The 23,015-nt window shown below is 41.9% G+C and overlaps 1 protein-coding gene across 2 annotated transcripts in view; it reads right to left on the reverse strand.

Moving 5' to 3' along the window:
• fras1 (Fraser extracellular matrix complex subunit 1) overlaps positions 1–23,015 on the reverse strand; it is a 441,368-nt gene that overhangs the window by 186,411 nt on the left and 231,942 nt on the right. For both annotated transcript variants that reach the window (XM_043696280.1, XM_043696287.1), the window contains exons 18-23: positions 19,529–19,702; positions 12,265–12,405; positions 9,804–9,947; positions 9,007–9,159; positions 8,748–8,894; positions 7,074–7,220 (exon numbers count right to left, since the gene is read on the reverse strand). In XM_043696280.1, coding sequence (XP_043552215.1) covers positions 7,074–7,220; positions 8,748–8,894; positions 9,007–9,159; positions 9,804–9,947; positions 12,265–12,405; positions 19,529–19,702 — 906 coding nt within the window. The remainder of the gene's footprint in view (positions 1–7,073; positions 7,221–8,747; positions 8,895–9,006; positions 9,160–9,803; positions 9,948–12,264; positions 12,406–19,528; positions 19,703–23,015) is intronic.

Genomic DNA, 23,015 nt, shown 5'->3' on the forward strand with positions numbered 1-23,015 from the left:
GGTTTAAGGTAGCTTGGAATGAATAGGTGGATACAGGTGAGAGGTGATGGTGGAGGCTGGAGCGGAGAGGTGGGAAGGAAGATGGACAGGTTGGAGAAGTTCAGGAGGGTGGTGCCGAGGTGGAGGGTTGGATCTGGGATCAGGTGGGTGGAGGGGAGATGAGTGACAGGGGTTATTACATCAGGAGTCACAGAGAAGATTCAGAGCAGCAGTTTGTTCCTATCCTTTCTTTCTTCATAAATCCCGCTGCTCTTCCCTGTATCAGAAGATCACAAGTTGGGATGTGTGCTGATGAGTACACGATGTTCAATGCCTTTTGTCACTTCCGAGGTACTAAAGCAGACTGTATTCACATGCAGTGATCCTTGATGCCTCTTGTCCTCTTCATACATCTTAAGAACTCGGAACATAGGAACTAGGAGCAGGGGTAGACCATCTGGCTCCTTGAGCCTGCTCTGCCATTCAATAAGATCATGGCTGATCTTTTCTTGGCCTCAGCTGCACTTACCCACCCTCGCACCATCACCCTTAATTCCTTTAGTGTTCAAAAAAACCTTCTTAGTTTTAAAAACATTTACTAAAGTAGCATCAAGGGGAGCACAGTGGCTCAGTGATTAGCAATGCTCCCTCACAGCACCAGGGACCTGGGTTCGAATCCATTCTCGGTTGACTGTCCGTGGAGTTTGCACATTCTCCCTGTGTCTGCGAGGGTTTCCTCTGGGTGCTCCAGTTTCCTCCCACAATCCAAAGATGTGCAGGACAGGTGAATTGGCCATACAAAATTACCGATAGTGTTCAGGGATGTATAGATTAGGTGCCTTAGTCAGGGGTAATATGGTAGGAGACTGAGTCTGGGTGGGTTACTCTTCAGAGAGTCAGTGTCGACTGGTTGGGCCAAAGGGCCTGTTTCCACATTGTAGGGATTCCATGATTCTATGAACTACTTCACTGGGCTGCGAATTTCATAGATTTCCAACCCTCTGGATGAAGAAGTTCCTTCTCAGTCAGTCCTAAATCTGCTCCTCCAAAATTTTGAGGCTATGCCCTCTTGTCCTAGCTTTGCCTGCCTGTGGAAACATCCTTTCTATGTCTATCTTATATAAAATTATGAAACGAATAGATATTTCTATAAGAACCCCCCTCATTCTTCTAAATTCCAATGAATATATTCCCAGTCTACTCAGTGTCTCTTCATAAACCAACCCTCTCAACTCCAGAATCAACCTGGTAAACCTCCTCTGCACCTGCTCTAGTGCCAGTACATCCTTTCTCAAGTAAGGCGACCAAAGCTACATGCAGGTGTGACCTCAGCAGCACCCTATACAGTTGTAACATAACCTCACTGCTTTTAAACTTAATCCCTTTGGCAATGAAGGACAAACTTCTATTTGCCTTCCTAATTACTTGTATCTGCAGATCAACCTTCTGTGATTCATGTACAAGGATACCCAGGTCCCTCTGCATAGCAGCATGCTGCAACCTTTTATCATTCAAATAATAGTCCTTTTTACTGTTATTCCTACCAAAATGGGTGACTTCACATTTATTAACATATCATTCCATCTGCCAGACTTTTGCCCACTCACATAAAAGTATCTATATTCCTCTGCAAAGTTCCACAGTCCTCTGCACACTTTGCTCTGCCACTCATTTTCGTGTCATCTGAAAACTTTGACACATTACACGTGGTCCCCATCAAATCATCTGTGCAACTTATGAATAACTGCAGTCCCAACACTGATCCCTGAGGCAAATCACTAGTTACTGATTGCCGACCAGAATAGCACTCATTTATCCCCACTCTTTGCTTCCTGTTAGTCAACCAATCCTCTATCCATGCTAATACTTGACCCGGAACGCCATGCATCTTTATCTTATGCAACAGCCTCTTGTGCGGCACTTTGTTGAAGGCCATTTGGAAATCTTAGTACATCACATCTATTGGGTCCCTGTTATCTATCATGCTTGTAATGTCTTCATAGAATTCCAAAAGATTAGTTAAGCATGACCTGCCCTTCATAAACCCATGTTGTGTCTGCCCAATGAGACAATTTCTACCTAAATGCCTTGCTATTTCTTCCTTGATAATAGAAGCATCTTCCCCACAATAACTGGTCTATAATTCCCCATCTTTTGTCTACCACTTTTTTAAACAGTGACGTCACATTTGCTGTTTTCCAATCTGCTGGGACTGCCCCAAAGTCCAGCAAGTTTTGTAAAATTACCACAAGTGCACTTGCTATTTCTCCCACCATCAGGGCCAGGAGACTTTTGCCCACTCACTTACAGTATCTATATTCCTCTGCATTCTTCTAAATTCCAATGAATATAATCCCAGTCTACTCAGTGTCTCTTCATAAACCAACCCTCTCAACTCCAGAATCAACTTGGTAAACCTCCTCTGCACCCCCTCTAGTGCCAGTACATCCTTTCTCAAGTAAGGAGACCAAACCTTAGCTCCATTACCTTGCCCAACACTACCTCTTCTGTGATAATAATTGTTTCCAAGTCCTCATCTACCTTTGTCTCTATCAATTACTGACATGTTATTAGTGTCCTCCACTGTGAATGGCCATTTCATCATATCCCTCGATCATGCCCCTTCTCATCCTCTAAAGGATCAACGTTTACTTTAGCCAGTCTTTTCCATTTTATATAGTAAAAGAAACTTTTGCTATCTGTCTTTATGTTCTGTGCTAGTTTTTTCTTGTGTTCGATCTTACTTTTCTTTATAGCTCTTTTTGTGGCTTTCCGTTGACCTTCAAAGTTTTCCCAATCTTCTAGTTTCCTGCTTATCTTGGCCACTTTGTGGGCATTCTCTTTCAATTTGATAACTTCACTTATTTCCTTAGACCCATGGCAAATTAACCCTTTACTTATAATTCTTCCTTTTCACTGGAATATACTTTTGCTGAGCACTTTGAAAAATTGCTTTAAAAGTCCTCCACTGCTCATCAACTGTCTCACCATAAAATCTTTGTTTCCAGTCTAATGTAGCCAACTCATCCCTCATTCTATTGTAGTTTCTCTTGCTTAAGCACAGGACCCTGGTTTTGGAATTTACCTTCACATTCGCTATTTGTATTCTAAATTCAACCATATTGTGTTCGTTCCTTCCAAGAGGATCCCTAACTAGGAGGTCATTAATTATTCCTGTCTCATTACACGGGATCAGGTCTCAGATAGCTATTGTGGTACACTCAATGAACTCCTCAAGGCTACCCTGACTGAGCTGGTTTGACCAATCAACATGTAGGTTAAAATCCCCCATGATAATTACCATACCAATTTTACAGACATTAGTTATTTCTTTGCTAATTGCCCACCCCAATGTGACGTTATTATTTGGTGGCCTGTAGACTACATCTATCAGTGATATTTCTGAGGAAAGCGTGAAACAGACGTGAATATGCTCGAACAGGTTGATGTTAAGAAGGAGGATGTGCTGAAAAGTTTGAAAAATGTAAGGATAGATAAATCCCTTGGACCAGATGGGATATATCCTAGGTTACTACAGGAAGTGAGGGAAGAGATTATTGCGCCTTTAGCGATGACCTTTGCAGCCTCACTGTCCACTGGAGTAATGTTAAATGTTATTCCCTTGTTCAAAAAAAGGAATAGAGATATTCCTGGGAATTACAAACCAGTCAGCCTTATGTCTGTGGTGGGCAAAGCTAAAAATCCCACAACACCAGGTTATAGTCCAACAGGTTTAATTGGAAGTACCCTATTGCTTCCAATTGCTTCCAATTAAACCTGTTGGACTATAACCTGGTGTTGTGTGATTTTTAACTTTGTACACCCCAGTCCAACACCGGCATCTCCAAATCATGGGCAAAGCATTGGAGAGGTTTCTAAGAGACATGAGTTATGATTACTTGGAAAGTCATAGTTTGAATAGAGATAGTCAGCATGGCTTTGTGAGGGGCAGGTCATGCCTCACAAACCTTATTAAATTCTTTGAGAATGTGACAAACACATTGATGAAGGTAGATCAGTGGATATGGTGTACATGAACTGATAAGGCTCCGCATGGTAGGCTCATTCAGAAAGTGAGGAGGGATGGGATACAGGGAAATCTGCCTGTCTGGATACAGAATTGGGTCGCCCATAGAAGACAGAGGGTGGTCGTAGATGGAAAGTATTCAGCCTAGAGCTTGGTGACCAGCGGTGTTTGGCAGGGCTCGGTTCTTGGACCTCTGTTCTTCGTGACTTTTAGAAGCGATTTGGTTGAAGAAGTGGAAGGGTGGGTTGGTAAGTTTGCAGATTAAATGAAGGTTGATGGAGTTGTGGATAGTGTGGAAGGCTGTTGTAGGTTGCAAAGGAACATTGCAAAGATGCAGAACCGGGCTGATAAGTGGCAGATGGAGTTCAACTTGGAAAAGTGTGAAGTCATTCACATTGAAGGTCAAATTGGAACACAGAATACAGGGTTAAAGGCAGGATTCTTGGCAGTGTGGGGGAACAGAGGGATCTTGGGGTCCATATCCATAGATCCCTCAAAGTTGCCAACCGAGTTGATAGAGTTGTTATGAAGGCATATAATGCATTGGCTTTCATTAGCAGGAAGATTGTGTTTAAGAGCCACGAGGTTATGCTGCAGTTTATAGAGCCCTGGTTAGACCACACTGGAATATTGTGTTCAGTTCTGGTCATCTCATTATAGGAAAGATGTGGAAGTTTTGGGGAGAGGGTGCAGAAGTAATTTACCACGATTCTGTCTGGACTAAAGGGCATGTCTTATGAAGAAAGGTTGAGGGAGCTAGGGCTTTTCTCATTGGAGCGAAGAAGGATGAGAGGTGACTTAATAGAGGTGTACAAGATAATGAGAAACATGGATGGAATGGATAGCCAGAGCCTTTTTCCCAGGGTGAAAATGTCTATCACAAGGGGGGGCACAATTTTAAAGTGACTGGAAGAAGGTTTAAGGGAGATGTCAGAGATAGGTTCTTTATACAGAGCGTGGTGGGCGTAGAGTCAGATACATTAGGGACATTTAAGAGACTCCTGGATAGGCACATGGAAGGGTATGTAGGTTAGTCTGGTCTTACAGTAGGATTCCTGAAGAAGGGCAAATGCCCGAAACGTCGATTCTCCTGTTCCCTAGATGCTGCCTGACCTGCTGCGCTTCTCCAGCAACACATTTCCATCTCTGATCTCCAGCATCTGCAGACCTCATTTTCTCTTACAGTAGGATAAAAGGCCAGCATAATATCGAGGGCCGAAGGCTGTAATGTGCTGTATTGTTCTACATTCCCAGTGACCACCCTATTTATCCTTTTCGCTGGAACACTGGGTCCAGATTGGTTCAGGTGGAGACTGCCCCATCAGTACAGATCCCTCCTGTTCCAAATCCCTCCTGACGCCAATGCCCATGAAATGGAATCCCTCTTTCCCTCTCCTTCTTTTTCCCTCTGCACACAGATTCCCCTCTCTACTGCCTGTCATGATCTCTTCGTCATGCTGTAGCCTGAGACAAGTTTTCAAGATAGCAACAACACGGTAGGTAGCATTTGGGCTCGTCAGTGCCAATCTTCTCCAAGCCGTTTTCTCGAAGTACTTTTCATTTTTAAAATTTTGTTATCTTCCTTCCTTCCTTCTTCATCTTCGAGGCCGGAAAAATGTTGAGCGGGACAGTGGCTGCAGCATCAGCGGTGTGGACTGGGACACCTGATGGTGGTGGCAGTGCCCGGAGTCTCCTGGTGATGTTGGCAAGGCAGCAGTGATAGCAGAGCCAGGGTCCCCTGGTGCATCGGCATTGTCATTGCTGTCCCTGGAGTGGGTCTCTTTGAGGACGGGAACACCTTCCAGAACACCTTATAGAAGCCCTGAAGCCTTGCTCGAGACCCCAATTTCAACAGAAAATGAACTCTTATTTAGGTAGTTTCTTTTTATTCTTATTGTAACTCAAAATGGTAGTGGATTATGGAGACAAAACATTTTCCACTGTATCTTTAAGACATATGTGACAATAAATCATTCATTCATTCAATTATTCATTCATTCATTCACTGCCACTACAGTTCCCATCACTAAAGCACACTTTCTACTGGCTCGCTTTACCGCCTTGTTAACTCCATTCCAGCACCACTTGAGTGTGAATCCAAAATCATTCTGAACCACCTCCAATTACACAATGTACAATTCTGGCCTGCTCTACCTAGCAGAAAATAAAATAAGCCTCATCACAAACTCCCTTTGTGAATCCTTTTTAGATCACTTGTGGAGATTTCCTTCTGCTCCTGATCAGATTCAGATGGCAGTTCTTAAAGATATGTCACGTACATATCGTAAAACTGACATTTGGTCTGATTTATTTATTGTCACATGTATTTTGTTACAAAATACAATGAAAACTTGTACGGTGTCGCTACTCTCCCCTGCCATCTTAAAATGCAGAAAACAAATGAAAAGATAGAATATAAAGGAAGAAAATAAAATTAAAAATTTCAACTTTACAGCCCTTCTCCAGGCCCAGAGCAACCAGCGTCATTGTGTCACCAGAACAAGAGTCGCCAACCTTCAGCGCCATCTCACCTCCTCTGACGCTGCTGCCACCATGCGTCCTCACTGGATCTCACCAATGCAGCAATTACCAATGCTGCCAGGTCTCGTACAGGGTCCAAACCTGCCTTTGCCGCCACTTCCAGGAGTCTGCGCTGGATGCAGATACTGTGGGGAACCAAACTCACCTCCATGGTGCTGGGCTCACCTCCTCGCTGCAGACGCTACCAGGAACCCAAACTTCTGCACCAAATCATTGTAAATGACCTCATTGTGGTGCCTCAATGCACCCATTTTCTGCATTCTTCTGACAGTTGCATGACGCACCCATGCTTGCATCTTTACAGCCAGGGCATACACCATTAGAAATAGATAAAGGTAGTCAAGCTACCTTTTTGTTTTACATCTGAACAAACATTCTCAAATTAAGTACCTCCTCATATCATCCATAAATGCACCACCAGCACGTTACAATGAATAAGTCTTTTTAAACTGTTAAAATAAGCCAAACTAATGAGAAAGAATAAACTACAAACTGAGAGAGAAAGTATAATAATGGCTTGTCCTACCTCGGCAAGTTCCTGTCAAGTAATCGATATAGTACTGCTGGGCGCAGACCTCGTATTGACATTCTCCAAAAAGCAAAACTTTAGTGGGGTCTTTACAGGATAAGCAAGCTGAATTAGACTCACAGGTCAAACACTGGCTATTGCAGGCTAGGAAACAAAAACAGGTAATCTATTGAAATATTTTCTCACCCCTCAAAGAAACAAAGTGATTATAACATTGCAGAACCCATCTTATGTGAAAATGAATCAGCTCGTTAAAAAAGCCTGAAATTGTTAGTTGATTAAGAGCTTTCATTTGTCACTTGGCTGTTAAAATTTCCTGTTCCAGATGAACACTGTTTTGTGGGCACCTCAGACTCAGAGTTGCAGAAGAGACAGAAAATGTAATTGACAGGTCTCCAGGTATAGCAGCAAGAAGAATCTGAATACTTCTAAACATTCAGTGTAGAGCTCTGAAGATTAAAACTAATCACCAACTAGTCCTTCTTTTGTCAGACTCCTATCTTCGGAAGACTCTGGGGCATGGTGCAGTGAGAGTCTGGGGCATGCCACAGTGCTATGAGGTGCCAACTGAGTAACTCTTTTAGGAAATAGTGATGAAAACCCCCAACTGTCTCCTTTTGAAAAATTTCCATTGGTTAAATGCCCTATGCCTACTCTTGCTCAAGCACAGCTCTGCACATCCAGAACTCTTGGTTTGACATAAAATGGAATGCAGACTCTGCAAAGTAGTTCTCAGTCTCTTTTTAGATTAGATGAGATTCCCTCCAGAATGGAAACAGGCCCTTCGGCCCAACAAGTCCACACCGACGCTCCGAAGAGCAACCCACCCAGACCCATCCCCCTACATTTACCCCTGACTAATGTACCGAACACTACAGGCAATTTAGCATGGCCAATGCACCTAACCTGCAGATCTTTTGGATTGTGAGAGGAAACCGGAGCACCCGGAGGAAGCCCATGCAGACATGGGGAGAATGTGCAAACTCCACACAGACAGCTGCACAAGGTGGGAACCGAACCTGGGTCCCTGGCACTGTGAGGCAGCAGTGCTAGTCGCAGTGACCTATACAGCTGGGAAAATGCATGTTTCCTGGGAATAAAGGTCAACAAATAAGCCCTAAGTATTAAAATCAGGTGAAAACTTGGCTATGGTGCTTTCAATGCATAATATCCATGCTTACATTCAAACAAAAAAACTACTATTTTACAGCTGCACTGGAGGCTGTTAATGCTGAAGAATTTGTTCACTAACATAAATTAGCAACGTCTGGAAAGTGGAGGGAAAAAAGGGATGTCAATGGAAGGAAAGAATTCAGCAGAAATTATTGTCTATAACTTGTAAAATTTACTTGAAACAGTGATTTAGTTATGAAACTATAAATTCAAAAATAAAACTTGCACTCAGTACATTATCATAGTATAGTTTTCTTTTATATTATGCAGCAAAAGTGCCTGTTTTATTTAAAGCATTACCCAATATCAGCAGTCGCATACGGTAAGTAATTTTTCCAACTAATACTCCAGTAAAAATCCTGAGTCAAATTTTCGATATGCATTTCTGGTGGCTGTGGTACCTTAAGAAATACTGTGAAGTTAGGTTTATGCCAGTTGTCTAATTCTGAACAGTCAGCACATGTAACAATACAATGGTTGCAGTTCAAAGATACATACCCCGACAGATCTGTTGGTTGTCGCGATAGAAAGCTGGGGGACAGGAAGTAACACACTGGCCAGTTTCAGCCAGAACTAGATTAGCTGCACAGGCAGTGCAGCCATAAGCTCCTTCAGTATTGCAAGTTTTACATGAAGAATGACATCCTGGAAAAAGTAAAGACAAGAATATCTCAGCATTTTTATATTAATCAAGATAAGAATTTAAAGAAAACAAATGGGAGTCCATTTCAAAATACTTTTTTCCCCTATTGCTTACTTTTGCAAGTGCCTCTGCTCATGAAGTACCCTACAGGACACTGAGAAATACAAGTGTCTCCAAGCAGCATCTCACTGGGATTCTTACAGTAGAGGCAGACACTACCTGTATCTTTAAGATCAGCTGTACAGTGTTGACACTGAGGTTGGCAATCTGAAGTAGAAATAAAAAGAAATTGATTTGTATGTAATATCAGCCTAGAACAGTTGACAGTAATTAATTTTTTTTAACCATTGAACTCTAGTTTCATTACAGAAAGCAATCAACTGTGATCCAATGGGGTTGTTATGTACCTGGTTCAAGTGTACAGATCATGACAATATGGCATTAGATGGTACAACAAAGAAGGTATAGGCAGCTGTATTCTTACTAATCTATTTCTCATTCACTGGGATGAAGTTTTATGTTTGAGATCTTGCAGCCTACTCCTGAGATGCCTCAGTGATCTTGGGAAAATGGATGAGAGAGAGAGAGTGGGAGCAAGAAACCAAGACAGACAGACAGAGAGAGACTGTGAGTCACAGAAAGAATTCGCACATTGACATCAAAGGTTTGCTGTCCTTCTCCTGACAGCTGAAGAGATCCATTCTGATCCCAGAGGATTCCAATCCTGGTCCTAAAAGCATTTTGGGAAATGAATGCTTTGCCTAATCTTACTGGAAAGGCTAAACACAGCTTCATACTTTTTTTGGAATTAGATTCTGGTGGGGACACTGAAAGCAGTCACAATGGGCTTCTGTTTCATTTCACTTTGAATGAATGCTCTCAAAGTCATGTCTGCTAAAGTGTATACTTACCAACACAGTACCCAACTTGATTCAGGTATTGCCCCTCTCTGCAGCTAGTTCTGCAGTATCCATTGAGCAACGTAACATGAGGATGACACGTCAAACAATCGGAGTCTGAGGGGCCATCACACTGCTTGCACGAAGGATAGCATGCTAGAAACATGGAGAAAATTAAAGATAAAACAAAGGACTGCAGAGGCTGTTAGTGAAAAGCTAAAAAAAAAGCTGAATTATCAAATGTTTTCTTGAGTTTTAGTATGTTCAATGTGCTACATAAACTTTGTTAATTTTGAAAGCCTTGGCACATATTTCACTTCTGCCATAATTTAATCCTTCCATGTATGCAAGAACACTCACATTTGTAAAACAGCAATGTGTACTTTAGATCTGATAGGCTACATTTATTAGTCTTCCTTCATCAGTTATTCAAAACTATGATAACTAGCTTGTGCATTGGTTAACGAAAGATTTATTTTAAAAATTGCTAACTTTTGTTCATTAATTAAAAAATTGACAAACACACATTTTGAAAAACTAGTATTTTTGATACATACCCACCAAATAAATAAATGTGCAGTCAAGAGTGTTAGCATGGTCTGTTTCTACTACACTGACATCCATTTCAAAACACTTGCGCATTCATTTGGTCACAGAATCATTGCAATGCAGAAGGATGCTATATAGTCCATTATGTCTGCATCTTATCCTCCAAATGTGCATTATGACTAACTCCAGCCCTTTACCCAGAATCCGGAATGTTGTTTCTACTTAAGTAATCACCTTACCCTCCCCCCCCCACCCTTGAATGTCACAATTAATCTTGTCACCACCACACTTCCAGGCAGCTTTTTTGCAAAACATTTCCCTCTATTGCATTCTGTTTGTGTCCTCTTCTTCTTCCTCATTTTATGAAAGGTTCAGTTTCTCCCTAAATATTCTGTCCAGCCCTCATGACTTTGAAAACTTCTATAAGATATCCTCTTAGTGTTCTCCTCTCCAAGGGGAACAATCCCAATTTCTCCAATCTACCTTCATTATTGAAGTTTCTAATCCATTGAATCAATCTCATAAACCCTTTCTGCATTATTTTTAATGTGTTCACATATTTCCAAAAGTCTGTCATCCATATATGCTCCAAATTAGTTTGAACCAAAATTCGAATGAGCTCAGCATTCTGTGCCTCTATTAATAAAGCCTAGGACACTATGCCTTATCAACTGCTTGTTCTACCTGCCCTGCCACCTTCTGTGACTTATGCACATATATATCCAAATCTCTCTATTCCTGTACTCCTTAAGGATTAGGCCCTTTTATTTATACTGTATCCCACGCCCACATCACATCTCTCCACCCCCCAGCACCAGTTTGAACATGATCTCTTCAAGTTGCGCAGCCCCCAGGTAAACATGACACGAACCTCTGCCCCAGACACATTACCCTGACCCGTCATCCACTCTTTTCTCAACCCCACCAACCTTGTTTCTCCCACTCATTCTGACCTACATAAAGAACCGCAGCACTTACTTTCACACATTGTACTCGAACCCCTTCCCACTTGGCAATCTCCCCACCTTGTGAGGGTCCTGTGCCTTTAAGAGAGATTTGTTCTGTCTTGTTTCTCTTGCACAGAGATGTTGCCACAGTGGTACAAGAATGTCTGCTTCAGAAGCAGTGGACAAACAACTTTGAGTTCAGTGACTGTTTTTATTAAATTAGACAAAAAAATGTCAGGCTAACACAGATGAAGGATTTTGGTTTTGCTTTCATTTGGGAGTTTGGAGCTGGCTGTTGAAGCTTATAGATACAGAACTCTCTCTGCTGCCAAGTTGTTTTCTTTCTCCTGGAATGGAAGGGAGATGGCTTGTGAGGAAAATCTGTTGTAGTGAATTTGTTTTGCTAAGGCTAAGTTTATGGGAGGCTGCTATATTTAAACAGTTGATGATTAGTAGTTCAATAATATATTGTTTTCTGAGGTATGCCAATTCTTTCTTTGCTTGTATCTTAACTGTGTTATAAGAATAAAGTGTGCTTTGCTTAAGATCTAGTGCTGGATCAATAAATCAGATCTTAAACACAGCACTTTACACTTGCCTTTAAAGAAAATAGCAAGCTCGGGTCTCAGCTTTCTCCTTGACATATTTTAGGTGTGTTTGGACTGGTCCATCACAATCTGAAACCGTATGTCCTAACAAGTTAACACCTTGCCCTCAGGATATCTGGCATCATACCCTCTACTCATCCAGCAGCCAGTACTGACACCCTAATCCTGCCATAGTTGGCACACTACTTCGCTGGCACTCTCCCCCCCACTCATCTGGCATCCTCTGCCCTCTCCAGTTGGCATCCTTTGCAGCCAGTATCCTATCTTTACTCTATCCTAAATTTTACATAGCTGTAAAATACACAAGTAATACGTGAGAGTAGAAAATGAAGCATTCAAACAGTAGCAATGCAAAAGCAGCAGACATACAGTAACAGGCATCGTCATGACGGTAGAACCCCTCAGGACATGTATGCAGACACTTGTTTTCATACAGGACTTTTGGTGGAGAACAGGCTGTGCAGTTCTGAGGATTGCTCCCTGTGCAGCTTGTGCAGGTGGCATGACACTCTGTGTGCAAAATAACAGAGATCAGACACAAAAGATTAATATCCATTACTCCACTTCTTTTGTTGTCACAATTAAGTTATTACCTTTGGACTGGAATAAAAAATAATTCGACTTTATTCATGATATTTATATTACTGATGCTCTGAACAATTTACCAATGTTTTAATTGGAAAATGAACATCTCCATTGATAGCTAATTTGTAGAAAAACTAAATGTTTCCACTTCTGATCATATATAATCCATGACTTCTACATGCTATAGTCAAACATGGCTGACTAATGTGCATACATCCATTTTGGATGTGCGCTAGAATTGTGATTTGCAATCTAGTGCTGGATTTTATGATTCACACCAGCCGGCTTGTGGGCAGGGAGTGCGCCAAGTCCAGTGGATGGCCTATCGACTTCTTATCCACCTGCGCTGGAGCTGTCTGGAGCCTGCCTGTCAGAACCATTATCTTGCATAAATAATTCAGTCAACATGTACAAGATTTGACAGTCATATATTTCTCATGTTCACACTCTACAGAACATTGTGAAAACAAAAAGTTTCATGTCATGGAATGCATTGCGTCATCACTGTTAGATACTAACAGCAAATATTCCAGAGTGAGTCCCAAATTATGGATGTGTTATTCCATATTAATTCATCAAGATTATAATGGATAGGACATCATGAATAACTGATCCCCTAAATCTCTCCCAGCACAGAGTCATAGAATCATACAGCACAGAAACAGTCCAACTAGTCCATGCCAACCAAGTTTCCCAAACTAAACTAGTCCGACTTACCTGCTTTGGGCTCACATCTTTCTAAATCTTTCCTATTCATACACCTTTCCAGATGTCTATTAAATATTGTAACTGTACCTGCATCTACCAATTCTTCTGGCAGTTCATTCCACATATGAACCACCCTCTGTGTGAAAACGTTGCCCCTCAGATCTCTTAAATCTTGCTCCTCTGACCTTAAAAATATGTTTGTCTCAAAGTGAACAGCCTCATGGTCAGCCTTCCAGACCTCCAGTCAATTGAGAACCTTCATTTCTTCAGGGTGCTTGCCATGCATAATACTGGGAAAGCTTCTCCTACTGAGTTGCTTGCAAATTCCCAGAGGAGGTGAGGGAGTCCTGGGCTCAAGTCACTTAAAGCCTGATTATAGGACCCTACAAGGGTTATGGAGGAAGCGTAGTGACAACCCCACAACTAACCTTGCTGCTGACTCTCAACCTTCATGCCTTTATGATCATCACTTACCTATAGCCCATCTCCCTTGGTGAGCATGAATCATTGCCAAGTGCATTTACTGCCAGCAGTCCCCATTTTACAGGTGGTACAAGGATGAGGAAATAGTCTCCAATTGACCAGCAATTCTCAGCAATAGTATATTCTCTATCATGGCCCTTTACTTGCAGGGATTGTCCATAACTTCCCAGTTAAAGCAGCAGACCTTCACAAAATGAGACATCACAGTGCACCCACCACTTCCCTTTGGCAGTTCATTCCAAAAACTAACCACACTGTATAAAAAAGATGTCCCGTGTCCTTTTTAAATATTTCTCCTCCCATCTTAAAAATATGCCCTTTAGTTTTGAACTCCCCCACAATAGGGAGCAAACCTTTATTTACCTTATCGATGCCCCTCATAATTTTATAAACTTCAATTGGTTCACTACTCAACCTCCTATGGTCCAGTGATGGATGTCAGATGTTTTTCAATCATATTTACATTGGAATGACTGCAGAGGACCTGATCAGGTGTACCCGAGAACTCTGTGGGAAGCTCGGGAAGTGATTGCTGGGCCTCTTGGTGAGATATTTGTATCATTGATAGTCACAGGTGAGGTGGCTAACGTGGTGCCACTGTTTAAGAAGGGTGGTAAGGAACTATAGAACAGTGAGCCTTACATTGGTGGTGGGCAAGTTGTTGGAGTGAATCCTGAGGGACAGGATGTACATGTATTTGGAAAGGCAAGGACTGATTAGGGATAATCAACATGGCTTTGTGCGTGGGAAATCATGTCTCACAAACTTGATTGAGTTTTTTGAAGCAGTAACATGAGGATTGATGAGGGCAGAGCGGTAGATGTGATCCATATGGACTTCAGTAAGGTGTTCGACAAGGCTCCCCATGGGAGACTGATTAGCAAGGCCATATCTCATGGAATACAGGGAGCCATTTGGATACAGAACTGGCTCAAAGGTCGAAGACATAGGGTCGTGGGGGAGGATTGTTTTTCAGACTGGAGGCCTGTGACCAGTGGAGTGCCACAATGGTCGGTGCTGGAAAGTCCACTACTTTTTGTCATTTACATAAATGATTTGGATGCAAGCATAAGAGGTACAGTTAGTAAGTTTGCAGATGACAACAAAATTGAAAGTGTAGTGGACAGCAAAGAAGGTTACTTCAGATTACAACAGCAGCTTGATCAATTGGGTCAATAGGCTGAGAAGTGGCAGATGGAGTTTAATTCAGATAAATGTGAGGTGCTGCATTTTGGGAAAGCAAATCTTAGCAGGACTTATACACTTAATGGTAAGGTTCTAGGGAGTGTTGATGAACAAAGAGACCTTGGAGTGCAGGTTCATAGCTCCTTTAAAGTGGAGTCGCAGGTAGATAGGATAGTGAAGAAGGCTTTTGGTATGCTTCCCTTTATTGGTCAGATTACGGAGTATAGGAGTTGGGAGGTCATGTTGCGGCTGTACAGGTCATTGGTTAGGCCACTGTTGGAATATTGCGTGCAATTCTGGTCTCCTTCCTATCGGAAAGATGTTGTGAAACTTGAAAGAGTTCAGAAAAGATTTACAAGGATGTTGCCAGGGTTGGAGGATTTTAGCCATAGGGAGAGGCTGAACAAGCTGGGACTGTTTTCCTTGGAGCGTCGGAGACTGAGGGGTGACCTTATAGAGGTTTACAAAATTATGAGGGGCATGGATAGGATAAATAGACAAAGTCTTTTCCCTAGGGTGGGGGAGTCCAGACCTAGAGGGCATAGGTTTAGGGTGAGAGGAGAAAGAGATAAAAGAGACCTAAGGGGCAACTTTTTCCACACACAAGGTGGTACATGTATGGAATGAGTTGCCAGAGGAAGTGGTGGAGGCTAGTACAATTGCAACATTTAGATTAGATTAGATTACATTACATTACAGTGTGGAAACAGGCCCTTCGGCCCAACAAGTCCACACCGACCCGCCGAAGCGCAACCCACCCATACCCCTACATTTACCCCTTACCTAACACTACGGGCAATTTAGCCTGGCCAATTCACCTGACCTGCACATCTTTGGACTGTGGGAGGAAACCGGAGCACCCAGAGGAAATACATGCAGATACGGGAGAACGTGCAAACTCCACACACTCAGTCGCCTGAGGTGGGAATTGAACCGTCTACAATACAGAACCTTGTCAAGCACCTTACTGAAGTCCATATGCATCACTTCCACCACTTTGCCTTTATCAATTCTCTTCATTACCTCTTCAAAAACCTCAATTGTTAATGAGACATGATTTTCCATGCACAAAGCCATGTTGAATACATGGAGAACTGGCCACTCGGACAAAGAACCGGCTCAAAGCCAGAAGACAGAGGGTGGCGGTGGAGGCCCATCCCTCAGATCCGAGGCCCGCGACCAGCGGAGTGCCACAAGGATCCGCGCTGGGTCCAACACCATTCACTATCCATATAAATGATTTGGATGCAAGCCCAAGAGGCACAGCCAGCAAGCCCGCAGACGACACCAAAACTGGAGGTGCAGTGGACAGCGAAGTAGCCTACCCCAGACTACAACAGGATCCAGACCAGATGGGCCTTTGGACTGAGAAGTGGCAGGTGGAGTTCATTCCGATAAATGGGAGGTACGGTATTTTGGGAAAGCAAATCTTAGCCAGATTAGCAGTAAGATCCAAGGGAGTGGAGTCACAGGTAGACAGGACAGTGAAGAAGGCATTTGGCATGCTTTCCTTTCTTGGTCAGAGTACTGAATACAGGAGTTGGGAGGTCATGTTGAGGCTGTACAGGATATTGGTTAGGCCACTGTTGGAATATTGCATGCAATTCTGGTTTCCTTCCTATTGGAATGATGTTGTGAAACTTGAAAGGGTTCAGAAAAGATGTACAAGGATGTTGCCAGGCTTGGAGGAGTTCAGCGATTGGGAGAAGTCGAATAGGCTGGGGCTGTTTTCCTTGGAGCGTCGGAGGCTGAGGGGTCACCTTATAGAGGTTTATAAAATGAGGGCATAGATAGGGTAAATAGACAAAGTCTTTTCCCTGGGGTGGTGGTGTTCAGAACTAGAGGGCATAGGTTTAGGGGGAAAGATATAAAAGAGACCTAAGGGGCAATGTTTTCACTCAGAGGATGGTACGTGTATGGAATGAGGTGCCAGAGGAAGTGGTGGAGGCAAGTACAATTGCAACATTTAAAAGGCATCTGGATGGGTATATGAACAAGAGGAGTTTGGAGGGATATGGGCTGAGTGCTGACAGATAGGACGAGATTGGGTTGGGATATCTGGTCAGCATGGACAAGTTGAACCGAAGGGTCTGCTTCCATGTGGCACATCTCCATGACTCTATGACTATCCCTAATCAGTCCTTGCCTTTCCAAATACATGTAAATTATGTCACTCAGGATCCCTTCCAATACTTGCCCAGCATTGATGTCAGGCTCACCGGCCTATAGTTCCTTAGGAGAAAGTGAGGACCGCAGATGCCAGAGACCAGAGCCGAAAAATGCGCTGCTGGAAAAGCGCAGCAGGCTAGGCAGCATCCAAGGAGCAGGAGAATCGACACCTCGGGCACAAGCCTGAAGAAGGGCTCACGCCCGAAACGTCGACTCTCCCGTTCCTATAGTTCCCCGGCTTATCTTCTATTATTTGCATTCCCAAGATCAGTGAACATGAGGATCTTGCAGCCCCAAGGAAACGGCAGAGGAATATTCAGAACAAAGCATAAAGTCTTAGTACAATTGTATTCATGATGTGACTTGCTACTGACAGTCACCTATTTGATGTACAGAACTTGAGCTTATGTTTTCTTTCATTTGATTAAAAATGGAAATTGAGTATAAGTATGAGGCAATATAATGTTACTGATTTTTTAGAACTTTTAATTTGTTCTTGTTTTGTTTTAAGAGACATCTGGATGGGTATATGGATAGGAAGGGTTTGGAGGGATATGTGCCGGGTGCTGGCAGGTGGAACGAGATTGGGTTGGGATATCTGGTCAGCATGGACGGGTTGGGCCGAAGGGTCTGTTTCCATGCTGGACATGTCTATGACTCTATGAGTATTCGGAGGGTTTATTCCAACATTAGTTGAACTAAATGTTCAGTACAGATTGTTAGTACTTTGACAGATTTGATTTTTCTTCCTGCTCCTCCTCAAAAAAATATGATCAATTTCTGTTCTGGCAAAACATAGAAAGATGCTCCAATTATGAACACATGGAACAGTAACCCTCAGCAAAATCACTGTCGGTTCAGTCATGCAGTCACTATTTTTTTTTGTAGCTTGCAGAATCGAATCTGCTTTAAATAATTAGAAGCTGAGAATGAATGTCTCAAATCATTCAGACATGCATAACTTCAATGATAGCACAGTAAAGACAAGACCTGTGACTTGCAATTCAGCTTGGTGAAACTGAAAACTAGTTTGCAAACAGCATTACTATACTATGAAAGAGGATGCCTGAGGAAAACACATTTTTATTTAAAGTACTCCCTACTGCTCTCAAAAAAAAATTACAAATGGCATCTCAAAGCAAATAACCTAGATTCAGCTTGCTTATGCCAGCCATATTGAGAAACAACTTGGGTGTCCATTTTATTTCCAAAGAAGCTTCAGTGACATAAATTGGATTGTATGCATGCATCTCATTAGAACTCCATTGGCTTTAGAGAGAGCCATCACCTCAAATGGATTTGGGAATTGATCTAAAGCTCCATTTCAGAGGGCTCTCTCCATGTAAAACAAAATAAGCAATCAATAGTGTTTCTTTTTCCCCTCAAGCTCATAGCACCTTCGAGGGATCTCCAATCTTAAGTGTCATTTCTTAATTAAATACAAGTCATTTTCTATTAATGGATCTGATTCAGGTCACATATAAAAAGGCAACATTGTTAAGATGGAATTCAGAAACATAAGAAATGCGGATGCCAAGTCATATCAATAATGGCAACTTTAAATACAGTAAACTGTCCCAAGGTGCTTTGTAGGAGGAGTGCAAAGAAATATTAGGAGACGAGGCAAAAAAGGAACATTCTAAGATGGAATATGAAACAACAAATTGAAAAGCCAATGGAAACAGTTCTAGAATAAAGTGACATAGCTCAGTGAAGTTCTTGTCAGAGGTGATTCAACAAATTGAAGAAGGAATTTTGAAACATTGTTTTTATTGCTCCCATCATCAGAATAATGAAACGAAAAGAAACACACCATGCCAAGAAAAGCATTAAGTTCAAACCTGATATTTAGGATTTGTATTTCAGGTTCTGTGGAGTGTTCAGAAAAAAATGGTTCTAACGTTTTGTCGGCATTAACCATCAGTACAAAAAAAAGTCTCACTTTTAAAGGGGGGCGGGGGGGAAGAAAGAGTTGGGGAGAATTGGTCATCACAGAATCTTGCTGGACTTGTGTGTAGAATTATGCTAGACAATATGTTTTTGTGTATATATAGGGTGATCTTGCAAAGACTTAAAGAAACCAGCTTTCAACAGTTGCCATTTGTTTCCTTTCATCAATAATTAACACAATCATGAAACTGACACATGATTGGAACATATTAGATTACATCAAAGCAACTATTAAGTAAATTAAATGTGTGACTAAGGGTTTATCATGTCCCTGAATGAATATTGTGCAATTTAACTTTTGAGGGGTTGACAGCTGTTTGAGAGGTGACCACAGTTTGAAGCTGTGTTCTTCTGTTAAGTACAATTGGACATCCCTCAGCATCAAAAGGCTACTTACAAGCATTGAAACTTCAAGAATCTTAACCTTTTTAATCATAACATCTTTCAAATTTTGAAAACAGCACAAATATTTCAAAACTGGACTATTAAGTATGATAACATTAAAGCTCAATATGCCCTGAAAATCTAATTGAATGAACTGACAGCTACTTACCTGTGCATACTTTCGCACTGTTCATGTAGAAGTGGGATTTGCAATCAGCCACACATTCTCCATGTGGTACTTCATGGCTATCCTCTTGAATTTGAATAACTTCTTCTGGTTTGAGGCAATTAGTGCAGTCTGACTGCTTGGGGCCAACACAGGCCCGGCATGGATGGCTACAGGCTTAAAGAGGATAAAATAATAATGACCATCCATTGTTTTATGCTTTAATCATTTTTACACAATTAGGACAATGCTGTTTCATCAAAACTCTCCCATTACTAAATAAGAATCACAGAGAAGGAGTTCCCATTTCAGCGTTGACATCTAAAAAGGCAAATGATGGAGATCAGCTTTTTCTCCTGTGATAAAACATGCTTTATTTTAAATCAATAATTTCTTGATTTATTGAGTGGATTGAAACCGCAAGAAACGTTTTCTTTTTAAAAAGACTGTCCACAGTACTAAGACGTCTAAATAGCAGTTTTTCAAAAGGCTGGACATTTACTGGACTTCACCTTGAAAATGACAAAGCTATCAAAAAGGAGACAGACTGTTTGACAGTGGACTAATGGAATAACCAGCTTAAATGAGTGTGAATAGCCCTTGCCCTGAACTAGTCATAGATATCTATTCATTCAAGCGAGTGTCGATGGATCAGCTTTTTTTTTTAATTAACCCATTTCTCTAATCAACCTGCTCAGCAATGTTATTACACACCTCTGAAGCAGGTAGGACTTGAACCAGGGTGTCTCAGTCCAGGGATAGGGATGCTACCACTATGCCACACAGAGGGTTTTCCAAAAGTCATCACTTCGGACGATGGACCCCAGCTGAGAAAGGATTAGACTCTGGATCATTTAGACGACGCACTTAAGTAAACAATTAATACATTAAAAATAGACTTGCAACAACGGGGTGTTGTGGTGGCCTGGTAGTGTCCCTGCCCTTGGACCAAGAGGACTGGATTCAAGGCTCATCTGCTCCAGAGTTGTCTAACAACATCTCTGTACAGGTCGATTTAAAAATTACAGACTTATAAAAGCGTAGCAGTGTCCTTGTCTTTGAGCCAGATTCAAGTCCCACATGTTCTAGGTGTGTTTCATAACATGTTTGAACAGGTTGACAAAGAATACCTCAGCCTATAACAAGGGTTCCCCAGTTTTTGGCGATCATATTTAGTAACCAGCTTGATTGTGAAGATGCCCATGGCAAGCTAAGCCTGCACGTATTTAAAAATGAAGAAACCGCTTTTCTAGAACAGATCAGCTGGATATTAACTGAGTGGGTAACAGCAAGAGGAGAACTTGTGGGCTCTTTCTCTCTCTAACTGTTCTGCCAACATGAGCCCTGCCTATAATGACTGGCAGCATTTCAAATGTAAATCCAACAGTTGCTGTCTTCAGAGGAACGGACAAAGATCATCCAACAAAGGCTTTAAACTGTCTGCATAGATCCATAAAAGTCACCGAACAAGGCCTGAAACCATCCAAAGCATCAACTCTCAAAACAATTTAGCCAACCATTCCTCTTTGCAATCTAATTCTGAGTCCATACAGACAAGATCAGACTGGCTTTCTGACGTGTGAGCATTTCCTCAGAATTTTCTCCTCAGCTAAAACTCAGCTCATGCTTGCTGGTTAAGACACGAGGCTCAATGAGGATTCCTCAATTCACTTGGGTGAATGACCACTCATATATTCTGCCTGAAATCCCTTAGGAACAGCAAAATGCTAGCTTAAACAGCAGATTAGAGCGAGCCTCTCCAAAAGATAAACGGCAAGAGCAGTTTCTTCATCATTAATCACAAAATTAGGGACATCACTTAGAGAGTTGGATTTTGTAAAGGAAAACAGAATCAGTCAGAAATGAGCATGAGCTGACTCGTATTTCATGAACATTCTTCTAACTAAAGCTGCAGTGCTACAGAAATGTATTTTACATGATTCTTTAAAAATCCAATGTAAATATTTGCATGCTGTGAAAATTAGCTCTTAATAAAACAAAGAACAAAAGGGAAGTACAGCAGAGGGACAGGGCCTTCGGCGTCCCATGCCTGTGCCAATCATCATGCTCTAACTAAACTGAAAAAACAAACCTTCTGGCCTTATTCAGTCAATATCTCTTTATTCCCTCCTTACTCATGTAAACCATCCAGATGCCTCTTAAATGTCAATGCGCCTGCGTCCACCTGCTTTTCTGGCAGTGAATTCTCGGCGCCTGTGTGCAAAACTTCCCTTGCACATCTCCCTTAAACTTCCCCCCTCTCACCTTGAACCTATGCCCACTTCTGGTTGAAACTTCAACCTTGGGTTGAAAAACTATTGCTGAAGTTATTGAAGGTCTTCAAGGTAACATGTGGTACAGGACTACCACCTACTAATCTGGAACAGACAATGCTATACAATGAAAACTTGTGCTGCAGAATTGGCATCAAGAAACATCATGTGTGACATGTTTCATAATCAGCTTCAACAACATTATTATTAAAAACACCAGCACAGAGAGACTGGAAACCTCTTGTGAATAAAATTGTTTAATTCTAACATTTAATACCATCTCCACAGAGATATCTGGATTTTTGCTACCATGCTTGCAAACATTGTGCAGGTTCATTTTTTTTTTCTTCTTTAATATTAGATGAATGTTGCTGGCAAGGCAAACATTTGTCATTCATCCCTAATTGATCTGAAGGAAGTGGTGATGACCTGCCTTTTAGAACAAATGTAGCCCATCTGATGTAGGCACACAATTTATTTATTTTTTCATGAATCTAGGCATCAGTGCCAAGATCAGTATTTGTTGATAATTCCTAACTTCCCTTGAATGGATTTGCTTTCATGACTGTTTCAGAAGACATTTAAGAGGCAATCAAACCACGGTGGGTCTGGAGTCACATGTAAATCAGGATGGCTGATTTCCTTCTTTTAAAAAAAAGCATAAGCAAACAAGATGAGTTTTTGAAATGATCGATGATAGTTTCAATGGCACCATAGTTTCAATTTCAGTTTTTATTTAATTCATTCATTTTTTAAAATTAGTTGCATTTAAATTCTACCAACAACCATGGTGATATTTGAACCAATGTCCCAAAGGCAATAGCCCAGGTCTTAGGTTTACTAACCCAATGAGGAGAAAGTGAGGACTGCAGATGCTGGAGATCAGAGCTGAAAATGTGTTGCTGGAAAAGCGCAGCAGGTCAGGCAGCATCCAAGGAGCAGGAGAATCGATGTTTCGGGCATGAGCCCTTCTTCAGGAATGAGGAAAGTGATGAGGTTATGGATGATCTGGGAGACAATGGTTTGGTGGTGGGAGGTGGGGTCATGGTCAAGGGGGCAGTAGGAGGAGGTGTCCGCGAGCTGGCGTTTAGCCTCAGTGGTGTAAAGTTCGGTGCGCCAAACTACTACCGCGCCTCCCTTGTCTGCCCGTTTGATAGTGAGGTTGGGGTTGGAACGGAGGGAGTGGAGGGCTGCACGTTCCGAGGGTGAGAGGTTGG

This window comes from Chiloscyllium plagiosum, chromosome 1, assembly GCF_004010195.1.
Source record: "Chiloscyllium plagiosum isolate BGI_BamShark_2017 chromosome 1, ASM401019v2, whole genome shotgun sequence".
Taxonomy (NCBI): Eukaryota; Metazoa; Chordata; class Chondrichthyes; order Orectolobiformes; family Hemiscylliidae; genus Chiloscyllium; species Chiloscyllium plagiosum.